General features: G+C 51.8%; 6 protein-coding genes across 6 annotated transcripts; 2 read left to right on the top strand and 4 right to left on the bottom strand.

Moving 5' to 3' along the window:
• Positions 1-1,298: 1,298 nt before the first annotated feature.
• Positions 1,299-1,748, bottom strand: ALTATR162_LOCUS9617 (uncharacterized protein; the record flags this gene model as incomplete). Its single annotated transcript, XM_043317251.1, has 3 exons — positions 1,299-1,581; positions 1,644-1,675; positions 1,725-1,748. The coding sequence occupies 3 exons, from the start codon at positions 1,746-1,748 to the stop codon at positions 1,299-1,301; spliced, it is 339 nt and encodes a 112-aa protein (XP_043173186.1).
• Positions 1,749-1,926: 178 nt separating this feature from the next.
• On the top strand, positions 1,927-2,579 carry ALTATR162_LOCUS9616 (uncharacterized protein; the record flags this gene model as incomplete). Its single annotated transcript, XM_043317250.1, has 3 exons — positions 1,927-2,062; positions 2,126-2,188; positions 2,269-2,579. The coding sequence occupies 3 exons, from the start codon at positions 1,927-1,929 to the stop codon at positions 2,577-2,579; spliced, it is 510 nt and encodes a 169-aa protein (XP_043173185.1).
• A 1,347-nt stretch (positions 2,580-3,926) lies between these two features.
• Positions 3,927-4,763, bottom strand: ALTATR162_LOCUS9615 (uncharacterized protein; the record flags this gene model as incomplete). Its single annotated transcript, XM_043317249.1, has 3 exons — positions 3,927-4,274; positions 4,334-4,598; positions 4,660-4,763. The coding sequence occupies 3 exons, from the start codon at positions 4,761-4,763 to the stop codon at positions 3,927-3,929; spliced, it is 717 nt and encodes a 238-aa protein (XP_043173184.1).
• Positions 4,764-5,911: 1,148 nt separating this feature from the next.
• Positions 5,912-7,696, bottom strand: ALTATR162_LOCUS9614 (uncharacterized protein; the record flags this gene model as incomplete). The annotated part of the gene is made up of 3 exons (XM_043317248.1): positions 5,912-7,336; positions 7,387-7,475; positions 7,528-7,696. The coding sequence occupies 3 exons, from the start codon at positions 7,694-7,696 to the stop codon at positions 5,912-5,914; spliced, it is 1,683 nt and encodes a 560-aa protein (XP_043173183.1).
• Positions 7,697-9,958: 2,262 nt separating this feature from the next.
• On the bottom strand, positions 9,959-10,617 carry ALTATR162_LOCUS9613 (uncharacterized protein; the record flags this gene model as incomplete). The annotated part of the gene is made up of 2 exons (XM_043317247.1): positions 9,959-10,304; positions 10,358-10,617. The coding sequence occupies 2 exons, from the start codon at positions 10,615-10,617 to the stop codon at positions 9,959-9,961; spliced, it is 606 nt and encodes a 201-aa protein (XP_043173182.1).
• A 1,531-nt stretch (positions 10,618-12,148) lies between these two features.
• Positions 12,149-13,771, top strand: ALTATR162_LOCUS9612 (uncharacterized protein; the record flags this gene model as incomplete). The annotated part of the gene is made up of 3 exons (XM_043317246.1): positions 12,149-12,409; positions 12,454-12,628; positions 12,678-13,771. The coding sequence occupies 3 exons, from the start codon at positions 12,149-12,151 to the stop codon at positions 13,769-13,771; spliced, it is 1,530 nt and encodes a 509-aa protein (XP_043173181.1).
• Between the last annotated feature and the right edge of the window lie 204 nt (positions 13,772-13,975).

The raw sequence follows: 13,975 nt of genomic DNA, 5'->3' as shown, positions 1-13,975 counted from the left end.
GTATTCAGTTCCTGTAGCGCTGTATATATCCGCTAGGCGAGCTCTAGCACGATGAGTCTGCTCCGGGTGAGAGAGGCGTCCTCAAAGGCGATAAGAGTTCCAGGTAAAGGCAGGAAAGTCTCCAAACAAAGCACAGGGCTTCAGGTGAGCGCATCTAGACTTGTTCAGGACACAGCATCAAGATGATGCTACGATGGACGGACACTCTCGTCGTTCCCAGGCTGCAGCTCGACGTATTATCGTCCGGATCGTCCCAGTACATATCATGTTCGATGCGCGCTTCACTCTTACTCATTCTGATTTCTCTCTCATTTTCCTGCTTTTGCAAATACGCCTCTCAATACTGGCTCCCATTTCTGTCTCATCCAATGCTGGCTCTCTAAGAACGTCAGAAAATCATCACCGGTTTGCTCATCCTGGCGGTTCACAAAAGTTTGCACAACTTCTTGTTGCCTATCGCGTGCCATAGTTTAACGTGACGCACGATAGCACCTCGATTTGATAGATACTCAAACGCAACGACCGAATGAGTGGCGGCATACTCAAGTGGACTTTGATTATGAGCTGGTGCTCGTCCTGGTTTGATCTTCGCGTAGTTCGTCTCGTTAATATCGGCTCCAGCGTTGAGAACTGCCCCAGATATAGCGGGGTCAGAGGTTCTGGTAGCGACATGCTACTAAAAGTGTATTCGTACGGCGGATTGGCGTGTAGTAGTCTGTGAGCTAAGATAGTAAGTTTTCTAGCAACTCATGGGCACCTAATGCTATTGCTGCGGTAATCTTCTCTTGAGTAGTGAGGTCTGGACTCAGGACAGCTGAACATCATCCATCATGCAAACGGCAATGATATGCGATCCGATTTGGACATATTCTATCCTTTTTCACAGAACCGCACCACTTCCTCAATCACTCGGTTTCCACCTCGTTTTTAAGATGCAGTAGTGTTGATCGAAGTGATTGGTGACAGTGGTGCTCCTTGTGTCCACTTGTCGGCAGAATTGATATCAGCTCCGCGCTACGCCCAGTTGGGCCAATATCTGATGCACTGCATCTTCCCTGTAGCAATCTGCTGCTAGGACCAGAAGCACGAAAAGTGGCAACCAGAAGGCTTCGTTGAATAATTGATTCCACTGTGCGTCGAATCCAATCTCGGCCAGCGTATCATCTCTAACATTTCGCAGTATCCCAAACGCCGTATGCAATGCAGCCTGTATCACGATAGAGACCCATGTACACCATATGATACATTTACGTCAGTGTAGCCCGTCCGCATCTTCTCTATGCCTCCTCATAAACCCCTCACCTAAACTTGGCGGTTCCCGGCACATCCTTGATCTCCTCAAACTTGGTACCCATCTTGACCACACTGTATCTTATCAACCTGGGGTCCAAGCTCATGGTTCTCCGTAACGCGTGCTGTGCGCGGGCACTCGCATCGAAGCGCATGATGAAGTGGTGACCGTAGTGGTGTGTGGATTGCAGCTTCTTCGCTGGCTTGGGGAGGAGGAAAGTGCCCCAGTTGGAGACGCCGCGGACGACGCCCTGCTGATCGAGGACGATCTTGCCGGCGGTTTTGGCAATTCTACAAGATATCGTGTCAGCCCGTGTGCTGCAGTGGGTGGTGTAGTGCGAGGGCGAAATTACTCTTTTACTTCAGAGAGGCGGCCAGGCCGTACCTGCAGTCATTAGCACGTACTCTTCCAGACAATGCGACACTCAACATACCACTCCTATCATCTCGTACAACATGTTGCCTCAATTGCGCGGTGTTGTTGCTGACGTCGTGCCTTCCGTCGCGAAAAGTGTTCGAATGCGGCCAACCTTTCCGCAACCGCGGAGGAGCTCCACTCCGATTCTTGGCGCGTGTTATCACCTGTCCGACTCCCACAACTTGAATCTTCACAATCCTACACACAATCACTCCAAAATGGCTGCCCGAACTTCAATCGCACGCGCTGCGCGCCAATTCACCTCTGCTGCTGCGAGGAGACCATCACCCTTCGTCTGCCAGAAGTGGCAGCAGGCGACTCAAAAGCAACGGCTATTCTCGGTATCTGCCGCCCGTACGCACACCTGAAGCTTTGGAAAGCAATTGAATTGCGATCAGGGTCGCTGACTGGGAGCAGTGAAGGAGAAGAAATACACCGAGGACCATGAGTGGATTGAGATGTCTGCGGACGGCAAGACATGTATGTGCACCCTCCCCCACATCCCCACACCCCAAGATGCTCTTGCTATCCAAGCGCACAATTGCTGACATATCGCATAGGCACCCTAGGCATCTCCGAGTACGCAGCAAAAGCCCTTGGTGATGTAGTCTACATCGAGCTTCCCCAGGTCGAAATGGACGTTAGCGAAGGTGACGCCATTGGCGCTGTCGAGTCCGTCAAGTCTGCTTCAGACATCCTCACACCCATCTCCGGAGTCGTTGCCGAGGTCAACTCGGCGCTAGAGCAGAAGCCGGCTAATATTAACAAGGACCCCGAGGGCGAGGCGTGGATCGCGAAGATCACCGTGTCGGGAGAGCCAAATGGCAAGACGATGACAAAGGAGGAGTACGCTGCCTTTACTGAAGAGTAAATGTGTGGGGAAAAATTGGGAGGAAGCTTGAATGCATGAGATACAGATACCTAGGCGCATACTTCAACATGGAATGCGAGACATGACCAGTCAACACTTCAGTTTGCGGCATGTCAGCAGGTCGTTTCGACACACCTACGAACAAAAAGACTACAACGAGATGATTGCAAACAGCATCTAGTGTTGCCTGAGATCGGGTCATCGTCGCATTCTTCTCGTGCACTCTAACATCGAACCATCCCCTCTTTCTCCAAGCCATATCCTATCACCTGCCCCCGTTTACAGCTTCAGTACCATCATCGCAAAATCCACACATTGTTAGTGCTGAAACAACCAGGAAGGTATTCACGAAGGAGTGATTCCAAGATTAGGTAACGAGATTGGTGGAGCCGTGCCTTGCGTTCCATGGCTCACACATTCACGGCACACTGCGCTCTTGATTTTCTGAACAAATTTGAGGAACGAATTCAGCTTCACACTTCGATTCCACTCTACGCCCGTCCTCCGCACCTAGTTCCATCGACGCACAATGTTCTGGGCTACGACCCCAAGCCCCGAGTCGATCTCATACCCTACATTCCGTATCCTTGGCTGCAGACCCGCAGAATTTCAGCTATGCAGCTACCAGAGTCAGCGCTGAACAAGCTGGGATTTTACATTTTTTTGGAATCCCCAGACATCAGGCTTGAGAACGCTCAACGCAGCGACCGACGAAAAAAGCACCGCAGGAATGCACGAAGATTGAGGATCGTATCCACAAACCTTATATGACGCTATCACAGGTTTCTGCCCAGCTCAAGCGCGCATTTCCGAAGTATGAAAATGACGATAGCTGGCTTAAAAATTGCATAAGTGACTTATACCCTCCAATATAAGATCTGCAGCGTAGAGAGTTGAAGATATATTTTTGTACACTATCCCTTACCGTATACTGACCTCTTAACTAGATAGCTTGTCGTTCCTCGCTATGAAGAACCGCTTCCCCAATCTCTCATTTGCAGATTTCGCACAACTCGGGCTAGTGATATTATGCGAGGCAAGGATCAGTACGCTATACTTTTAGTGTTTGAACACACGGTAGTGGTAGAAGGACGACCAAGGACGAGTGGGAGGATATATGAGGGATTATTCGATGTTATTGCGGTGGAGGTGGACTATGTCGTTGGGCGAAAGGAGAAACGTGGTGAGAGCTGGGTTGGCATGTGAGTAGAGTGTGGACTTCCAGAGAGGGCGAAGACATCGAGTTCTACTCAAATTTATAGTGGCAATTGATAGATATGCACTCTTCAAACCACCAGCTATGATCCTCTTCTCCCTCCTTTCCCACTAACCTGTCTCACTCGTATCTTATCCAGTCCACACCTTAGGTCCAGGGCAAGTATACGTAGTAACAGCACTGCTGTAAGTATCAACCGTAATACCTGGGTCACTCTGCGGCGCATATCCGGGGATGTTCGCTAGGTAGTCACCACTGGGTGACGCACTACCGCTTCCAGTCACCTCAATCTGAGCGCACTCGGCGTAGAACTGAGGTGTATTGGCCTGATGAAGAGCAAGCAACTCGTGTCGCACGAGGTAGTTACCAGGTGCAAGTGACTTGGGGACAACGGATTCCCAGTACAGGTTCTTGAGGACCTTGGCGGTGCCCCAGTTACGGCCTGAGAGGGGAGGCGCTGTCATGCCTTCTTGGTCGATCTAATTTCCATCATAGTTAGCACGACAAGAGGTGTACTTGAGATGATGGTAATGCATACCTTGAACCACTTCTTCCCGCTGCCATCACAGCTCTTGAAGTCACCGGCGCACTTGTACATCCAGACCATAACTGGGCCTTGCTCGTGCGTCCATTGCTTCCAGTTTGCGCGGATCTTTCCGCCGGCGGCTACCTTGGCGGAGAGATCGGCTGATGTACCACCGTTGCACATGACCTTCTTGTCGTTGACGCTCATGGTGGGGTTGTAGTCGGGCCATTGGCGTTGGATCGTCTTGGGCGAGGAGGCGGGTGAGAAACCTTCGTAACTAGATTGTAGGTGAGCAATGAGATAAGATAGCTTCGCAGAGCTTAACAAACGCAGCTTACCCTGGGTAGGTAACTCCGTCGATGACATAGCTGGTGACAGCGCCGTGGGCGGCAGCCTGTGCAGCGAGAAGTGCGGTCGGCAGGAAAACGTTTGAGAACAGCATGGTGAGGTCGATTAGATGTTAAACTTGAAAGCTCGATACGGGCTGCATGTCGACTCTACTCCTGTTCTTATATACTGATCGAGTAGACGCTCCGCCCGACCTCCACGTCCAATGCCAATTTCCAATACCCCTCATGATCACACTACCACTGTCCGCCATTCATCTCTTCTTGACCAGCTTCATCACGCCCACTTCACATAAAGGCGATAGTGCTACCTCAATATCCATGTAATATACGAAGATGCTGTGGCCGGACCGGTTAAACACCATTGGCTGCTCGACACTATACATGCTTCGCTAGCGAGCGAGTCTTCATGTCGGCTCTTAGGTCCCGAACCAGATCGGGAGATGATGGGAAGGCGAGCGGTACCCCGGATGTTTAATTTACGTGCTAATGGTGAGAATATGCGGCGTGACGATGTGAAGGTAGATGGCGCATGTGTTGTCACGTAAGCGGCGATGTTCTGGAATATGGCGAAGCAAGCCATATGACAAGTGGAAGAGGCGTCAGCAAGATTGAAAACATGGTATTTAGTCGTGCTACCACTTCAGGTACCCGTTAGTGGTGAATGTAGAGACAATGGATCTGCGGATCAGCCAGCAGTCGCACGATGGTGTGCTGCCGCGTGTATGCGAAAGATGTTAATCGGAGCAGCCTTTGCGTGGGAAGTAGCAATATCATGAATAGCCGTGTTCTAATACAACGATCGCGTTGGCTGCGCAGCCGTAGCCTAGAAGAAGAACGGTCATCTGGGTTTCAACGAAATGGACAAAGCGAAGGCTTCTGTTTGTACAGGAACATCCCTAGACGCGGCTTAGATTGAATCCTTCATTCGTAAAGCAAGAAGCAAGTGACAATTAATGACGTCGATGATGAAGGTGATGGAGTTCGAAAAACTGACCTCAGGAGGTTGGTAGAAGCACCAGGCGCTAGTTGACACGCTAGTTGAGTCGACCTTGCCGCCCATCAGTATCTGGCACCAACTCAGTTTCATCAGCTTTTCCTTTTCAAACACAGTTGCAGACAGCAGACGTGAAGTAAATATTGCATTGCGAAAACGACTGTGACCCAAGGCGTGGTCTGGTATCTTTCACACTCCCAAAAATCAATAGCAAAATCCATCCCTGTAAGCGTACCAATAACGTGTCTAAAAGTTCTTTGACGCTTCAATTCCTTTTCCATCTCCGCCGTGCATGACCTCTTCATCGTACCCATCATCGCCATCAGTATATGCGACACTGATATCTGTGATCTCATCACCAACTTCCATCCATACGTCGCTGGTCGCTGGAACAGGACTGATCTTGCATAATGCCCAGTAGGTGATACTCGCAACCAGAAAACCAGCAAAGAAGTTGAGATCATAGATGCGCTTCGCACCAATGGGCACGTCACGACCGATAGCACCTGCAAAGCCCACGACGTTGATGAGGATACCGGCGATGTAGGCTGCGTAGCCGCGCCAGTGGAATCCAAGGGTGTAGTAGTATGGGCCAGTCTTTTTTCCAGAGTAGAGATCCTTGATCTGGAGGTAACCTTTCCGGACAATGTAATAGTCGCAAATCATAACGCCTGCAATAGAGGAGAGGAAGACGGAGTAGGCAGAAAGGTAGGTCGTGAAGTTGTTGGTATCGGAGAGTAGGTTCCAGGGGCACATGACGAGACCGACGAGCGCGCAAATGTAACCACCACGTCTAATGCTAATCCATCGGGGTGCAAGTGCCGTCATGTCAGTTCCTGCACTGATGGAGTTTGCTGCAATGTTTGTGCCAAGTTGGGCGAGTGCGAAGGCTGAGGCGATGCAGAATACGCCAAAACGTTGTGCTGAACCACCCTCATTCAAGAATGATTCCAGCAGCTGTAGAGGATCCCAGATAGCCTTTCCGAAGATGACAGTAGATGATGATGACACTATGATACCAATGAACGAAGTGACGGCGAATCCAATGGGGATAGTGAGCAGTTGCGGAAGGAAAGCGTTCGATGGCTTCTTTGCGAAACGGGCAAAGTCAGGGTCGTTAACGATCAAGGTAGCGAAGTTTGCAATGGCGCTCATAATTCCACGGACCATCAGCCAGCCCAGCTCAGATCCACGAGCCGTGCCTTGTTGGTGGACGATTGGGCCCAACCCCTTCGCACGGACGACAGCCCAGATGAAGAAGGCAATGCCAGCAGTAGGAACGACGTAGGCCTTTACGGTGAACAAATGGCGGATCTTGTGCACTGGTGGGTAGATGAAAGGCAACGATCCGGCCCAGAAAAAGAAGAAGGATACGAAGGCGACAGTGGTGGTGCCAGAGCTGGGAATTCCGTTGGTAATGCCCCCAGTACCAGGACCCTCTGAGTCTCGCCAGTTGTTCCAGATGGCGCGGATCATAAGGCGTACACAAGTACCGCCAATCCATGCTTGTACACCGTACCAGATACTAGCCATGGCTGCGCGATTGAAGACGGGCCATAATGCTCCCCAGATACCGAAAGACGAGCGGTTGACGACGGGAAAAGAGATGTGGTAGGTCGCACCGATACGACCAGTCATACAGACAAAGCAGGCGGCGATGGAGTAGCCAAGCTGTTGTTGAATCAGCACATGTCGGCGTAGTCAGATATTCAATTTCATACCCAAACGCATATCCACGATTGCCACCATGATAGACCATCGACAATGTTTGCTGAAGAGATCATCCATGTGTTGATGTTGAAAGAATCAGCTGTACGTTATTAGCTCATGTTCGTTATCGCTTCTGAGGACCTTTAACGTACCAACCCAGAAGCCTACAAAATTCCAAGCGCCCCACTGTCGACGTTCCGGTTCGACAGGCTTCAAGTCGTGGTTGAAGAGCATAAGCTGTGCGGTAGTGAGGTTGGGCTCGCTCTCCACGGCGAGCTTATCCGCCCAATACGCGACTTTTGAGTTCTTGACCTTCTCCATGATGAGGCTGTAGAAGAAAAATCCTTCGTCGCTTGAATGGTGGACAGTCGAGGTTGCAACAGGCCTTATGAAGCTCTCGCTTCGGCTGCTCGAAGCCGTTGCTTGGTAGGATTGAAGATCCCCGCTTGTATGACGTGGGGGGCTATCAGAAGCGAGTGAAGGTCTGGGTACGCCTGGTCTTGGTGAGGATTGTGGTTGGATGAGTGGTTGACGTTCAGGATCCACGGTGGGTGATTTCCGAAAGTAGTTACAAGGTGTGAATAAGATGGCTAGATGGACGCACTACTGCGTGAACTGGATGTTGACGATGACCGCTGAGGAGACTCCCATCTGGGGCATGCTCCATCTTAAATATCAGGAACTACTTCGCGCACTGCAAGATCTACCCTGGATCCACTCCACGCCTAGATACTAATGTGCCTCCGCATCGGAACGTATCATGGTTGTGATCATTGGGTGGTAGGCCCGTTCCGGTAGCCTTATCTTCAGGTCGCGATAGCCCGCGCGGTATGCTCCACCAAGATGCACGCTGCAGCTTTGCCGCTAGAAGTCCCGACGAACAGCTCGTGTGATACACATCTACATCATGCATAGTCTCGAGTATGCGGACGGTGCAGAATTTGTGTTCTGGGCGTATGAAAAATGGCATAATGAGTGGGTGAACCCTCCGGGGATGACGCAGTGCCATCGTAACAACAGTATCGCGTGCCCACCAGGGGTGTGTATTCAAGTCTTGGGGACTATGCACGTCTGCACTGCTATCTCCGCGATAGGAGCCACAGCAGCAGAGATCTCCCTAATTTTTGACTCGATAGAAATATGTCACCACAGCCCTGGACCCGGAGAAGCTCTCTATCTTGCAGCAGCCGACGCCATGATGGTTCGAGGTCGCATCTCTCCGTTCGCTTGAGGGTTTCTAGCTGGGAGCTATTGCAGGGAGGGGATAGCGGTTGTGCGGTAGGGAGATAAAGGCAATGTGGGGTACAACGGGGCGCCGCCACAGCCACTCAGCGGCCGTCATATCCGGTTTACTCGATGTCATCGAGTAAACAGTCGGGCTGTTTATAACATACCTCACCTGTCCACTTCCCAGCCTCACGGCTCAGCTATGAGCTTTGGCTAGCAAATTCCACCGACATTGGCATGGCCATTGCCTGTTTATGCGCTTGTACATGCCTTTTGCATGCTGAAGGCCATGGCGCAGGCCGACTTCGCCAGCCTCAATCCTTCCGGGATTCGTATACCGTTTCGAGTTTTTGGACTGCTAGCATCAGCTCAAATCTCTTCGGCGATGCCGTACTTGATGCGAATGGTGTATTGCAGCACTTCTCGCAACTGTCTGACCAGGCACCTGCTCGTAGGAAATTTCCCCGCGGCATAGAAGGCGCGAGTTAGTAGTAAGATACGCGCGCATATTAGGATAAGCACATGATCGGCAATGCTATCTTCGACAGAATCGAGACCCCATCGTACAAGCATCGTGTCGGTTGCTAGTGATCAATTGTTAAGAAAGCGAACAAGACCAGACTGCAGACTGGATGGTCGACAAATCTCTGCTCTTTCCCAAGCCCTGCGCGATCCCAAGGTCGTTCGAAACAACCATCACGTGGCTTGAGAACAGCACAGCCTTGACCTCCAGCTCACACAAACACGACGCAGCATCTTGCACGGTATATGCCACCGCGCACACGGCCTTCCGGGATTTCCAAGCACACGGGACGGAATCTGACATTCTCATGCTTTCCACGATCACGGCCACAGTGAAACAACCATCGAACAACGGCTATCCGCAGATAAACAGGCCTCTACGTCAAAAATGTTCCCGACTCCATCAAACAAAATGCGCCGGCTGGGGGCTGTTCGTCTATCGGGCCTTCCTTGATAATTGCCCTAAATACCAGTCTGGCTGCGTTGAGGTTGTTTCGAACATGGCGTGTTTCAACGTCCGCTTGGAGTAATTTCCCGTCTACAGCGATGACAGCACTGGAGACGAAGCTTCCTTCCATGGTCTAACATTGTTTCGCTTTGATGTCCAGATGGCGAGATTGTGGCGTTTATTAAAAATATATGCATTCGTGATTATCCTTCATTCTAGACACGTCCAATAACTGACATCCGACGTCTAATGCTCAACGACGTTGCCCTACTCATCCACCATAGCGAGTTATCCAGAACGCCATGAAATAATGTCAAACAAAGCCGCCCATTGCTAAATCCAATCATGAGGCATCAACCCAAAGACATACTTCTTGTCTTGCCCTTCTAGTGCCATCCACCGTTGCTGTGCTTGGGCTTCTTGTGCTTGTCCTCCAACTTGCTACCGAGGATGGAGCCTGCTATGGCTCCAATAATGCCGTGGCCTCCCATCTTGTTGCCGCCAAAGTAACCAGCTGCACCGCCACCTAGAGCACCCATGAGGCCTCGGTCGCCTTCAGCCTGCATGTTTGGGTCTGTGGCGCCGTATTGCTGCCCTTGCTGCGGTTGACCGTAGGCATTCTGGCCTTGTGGGTACTGGTCTTGAGCGTATGCGCCCTGTTGCGGGAATTGCTGCGACGGGGCCTGACCAGGGTATTGGCCTTGTGGAGGGTACTGCTGTTGCTGGCCATATCTGTTGCTGTTAATACAAAAGAAAGCGACATCGTGGGAAAGGCCGCATCTTACCCTTGCTGTTGCTGTTCATATGGCGCTACTTGCTGCCCATGTTGGAAACCACCGTGAGCAGGGGCACCATACTGCTGGTTGTAGCCTTGCTGTTGGTAGCCCTGCTGTTGTTGGTCGTGGTAGCCCTGGCCTTGTTGCTGGGGCGGGTAGCCTTGCTGTTGGTAGCCACCCTGTTCATAGCCCTGTTGTTGGGGAGGGTATTGGCCTTGAGGCGGGTACTGCTGGTAGCCTTGGTTGTACTGATCGTAAGGACCCGACATGATGATTTTGTGAGGTTTGTGGGTTGCAAGGGTAATTGATGTTGTCGAGGTGATGAGGGGTCGTGGTTGAGGGGTGGTTGACGTAAGGTCGGGGACGGATACGGGAATACGGATTAATGGCGTGAAGGAAGGCAAGAGCGTCACAACAGGAACATGACTATCTTATACCACTCACTTGCTTGCCGCAGCACCCAACAACATCTGCTGACTACAAGATCTGATGACTGAACGAATCCACCGAATCTTTGGGGCGGAGCACATCCAGCGATTCCGGCTGCACTCACTCAGCCTCAGCCACCCACAGGTCAAGTTCGTCCGGCAGCCACGGCCAGTTCGGCGCGAGCGAACCGTCCCCGACCCAACGCCGCATCATCCGTGGGCGCGTCCGCGCCATGTCATTTTTCTCGCAGCTGTATCGAGTATTGCCCATGTCGACGTAATGCCGGTCGTCTTTCATTTGTTTCGTAACATCCTAGAGAGCGATCACCGCGAAGGCTTGCCTAGCCTTAGGAAACACTCTCTTCCGCCCCCCCAGCAAACCTTCGTGCGAAACATTGTGTGCCTCTGTTCTTCCAAGAAATTGGCCTCGGCCGGATCTTTGCGATAGCCTGGCCACAAGCACCGCCGCATCACATTGCGCTACTGGAAAAGGGACTTAGTGGAGCCGAAAAGTACACCACGCCATCAGAGGCGCAGCTCCTCGGAGAGACTGTGGCTTGTCGTCATACACAGGCTGTACGACCGCAAGGCTGTCCTGCGCATTTCCGCCGAATCCCAGTCGGGCTGCCGGTCATATGCGGGGAATTATTGAAGGAATTAACATCTGCTAACCATCATAATTGCGCTCTAGATATCCAATAACTGTAGTCGGTCGATAGTCTCACGAAGAACCCCTGTGGCGTTTGATCAGCCTCGGAAACGGGAGCTGAAACGTGACCATGGCGCTCTGAGACAACTTTAAGACAACCCCCCAAACCTTGCACGACCATTTTGTTCTCCGCCATGGCACATCTTGCCCTATTGAGGGCAATTAAGCGCGCTCAGGGTTATGGAATCTCGCCATTTGGAGCGTCGTCGGCATCGCAATTGCTGCTAAACACTCCGTTATTATCATAGCGCCCTACCCGTACCTTCGCGTCTCCCCAAACTGACATGGGACCAGCAGCGACTCACTACTAGTGTAATTCATGCGCTTCTCAAAGGCCACCCCTCCCGTCATTCGCATGAACGTGTCTCGTCTTGAGCGTTCGCCCAGCCTTTCGCTGCACCTTTGCTGACTTTGCTTTCTATTCTGCCCTTCGTTCCGCTGGCGGGCTTGTCGTTGCTAATCACTTACATACATTCGCTACATCACCCTTTCTTATCGACTTCGCTGGTCGCGGTCCAACACGCTTCCGATTACAACATCACCTTCGATCACGACAACCTTACATCGCTGGACGAGTTTGTGGATTATGTCTGGTGGAGAAATCGAGCGGCTGGAAGACTGAGAGGGGCTTTCCCCATTTGACGCCATCGCATACCGGAAGCAATGCCCGCACCATGGCGCCGCGGGGTTTACGACAAGGTGGACTATGTTGTGGTGGAAAGAGATGGTGTCCAGCATGAGAGGGGGTTGGTGGTAGAAGAGCCTACGGCCACTGTGAACCGCCAACCACGAGCAAAACGCCAGGAGCCAAGTCCCACAGATGCAGACTACGACAGCGATTCTGATGAAGACGACTACCCTGACAACCCGACTATGACAGCTATGACAACACCTTCGCTTACGATACCGTCAGGAACTCCAGCTGTAAGGAATTCGCACCGATTCAAGGACTCGACTAACATGAGCAGCTTCTTATCACAATGACTCTCAGTGATGAGCCGCAAGCCACTACACCTGCATTCGCCGATAATGACCCCACCGAGACTATTGTGATCGCTATGCCGCCTCCGCCACCTAGACCCCATCATGATCGCCCAATCTCCCAGACAACTGAGCATTTGCTCATTGCTGCTGGCTCCATTGGTAAGATGAATCGAGTACACATGTTGGACTATGTGCTGACATCTTCTAGGAGCAACTATCATCATCGTTATGGTAGTTCTTGCGATGTACACTATGCGAAAGCGAGGTCTTACTTTCAGGGATGTACTCCAGCAGGGCAAGCAGCAGCTTCGCCGTGGGCCCCCACCCCCACCCCCTTCGAGATACGGTCAGGACAAGAAGCAGAACTTTGATGACGAGTACGCATATGGCATGAACGACTCATTCAATGCCCCTCGACCAACAGTGGCACCTACGCGATCTAGTTCACTCTCTTCGCAAAAACGACTTCAAGCTCTCGGGCGCAGTGACAGCTTTAACCAGCCTCCGACTAGAGATGGAACCCAGAGCTTCTATGACGACACGCCGTCAGTTTCTAACTCGCATCGTCGCAATGACAGCGCAACACCCTCATCACCTCTTCTACCCATAGAAGGGCAACGGCAGAGTGCATCAACTCGCAACACCAGATCATTGGACGGCGATGAAGAATCGCTGCAGTTCCCTGACCCTTCTCAGGAGCAAATCAGAAACCTGCCGCCTCCTCCAACATTCCGCCAGTTCCTCTCAAACCGTCCCTCCATCTCTCAACGACCCGGTTTCGGCGGTGCATCCGCAGCTGCCGCAGGTGGTATGGCAAGCAGGTTCAGCTGGACCAACTCCCAGGCCCCTCAAACCCCACACGATCCCTCTCGCGACACAGCTACACAGCAACTTGGTCGTGATAGCTTCATGACTTCCCGCTCTTCCGTCCCACGTTTCCGCACAGTAGACTCCTGGGTGAACCAGCAGTCCAACCGCGTCGAAGAACAACGCCTCAAGCAGCAATTCCGCATGACGCAGTCTACCACTTACTCTGAAGATGAGGTACCTGAAATGCCAGCACTGCCATCCGGTGTACCCAAGAACGCGAGTGGCATAACTAGACAACCGAGCGCTGCGGGCTTGAGCCGCAATGGAAGCAAGAGCGGTCTAGTAGGAAGGGACATCAAGCACCAGAGGCACGATACGCAAACAACAGCTCCTATCTTCAAGGCACACCCAGGTACTGAAGTACGCTTCAGCACACGTAGCGCCGTACCCTCTGAGATATTGGATAGGGGACGAGAGAACGCCGCACTATAGGCTTTACTGTTGACCACTGTCATCAACGCTCTGACGTCTCACTTGTACAATTAACACGACATCAACATCTACTAGCTCCCCTTGAGACAAATTTCCTTATCAGTACCCAGTCATCGTCAAGCGTCGTCCGCTTTTAGCATAAGCATGTTTTTTGCCTTTCCGGGCGCGGCATTGGGGCAAGGATCTTGGGGTTTGGAACAAAAG

Source organism: Alternaria atra (assembly GCF_907166805.1).
Source record: "Alternaria atra isolate CS162 genome assembly, contig: 30, whole genome shotgun sequence".
Taxonomy (NCBI): domain Eukaryota; kingdom Fungi; phylum Ascomycota; class Dothideomycetes; order Pleosporales; family Pleosporaceae; genus Alternaria; species Alternaria atra.
Note: the sequence above shows the minus strand (reverse complement) of the source record. Positions and strands in the feature narration are given on the sequence as shown.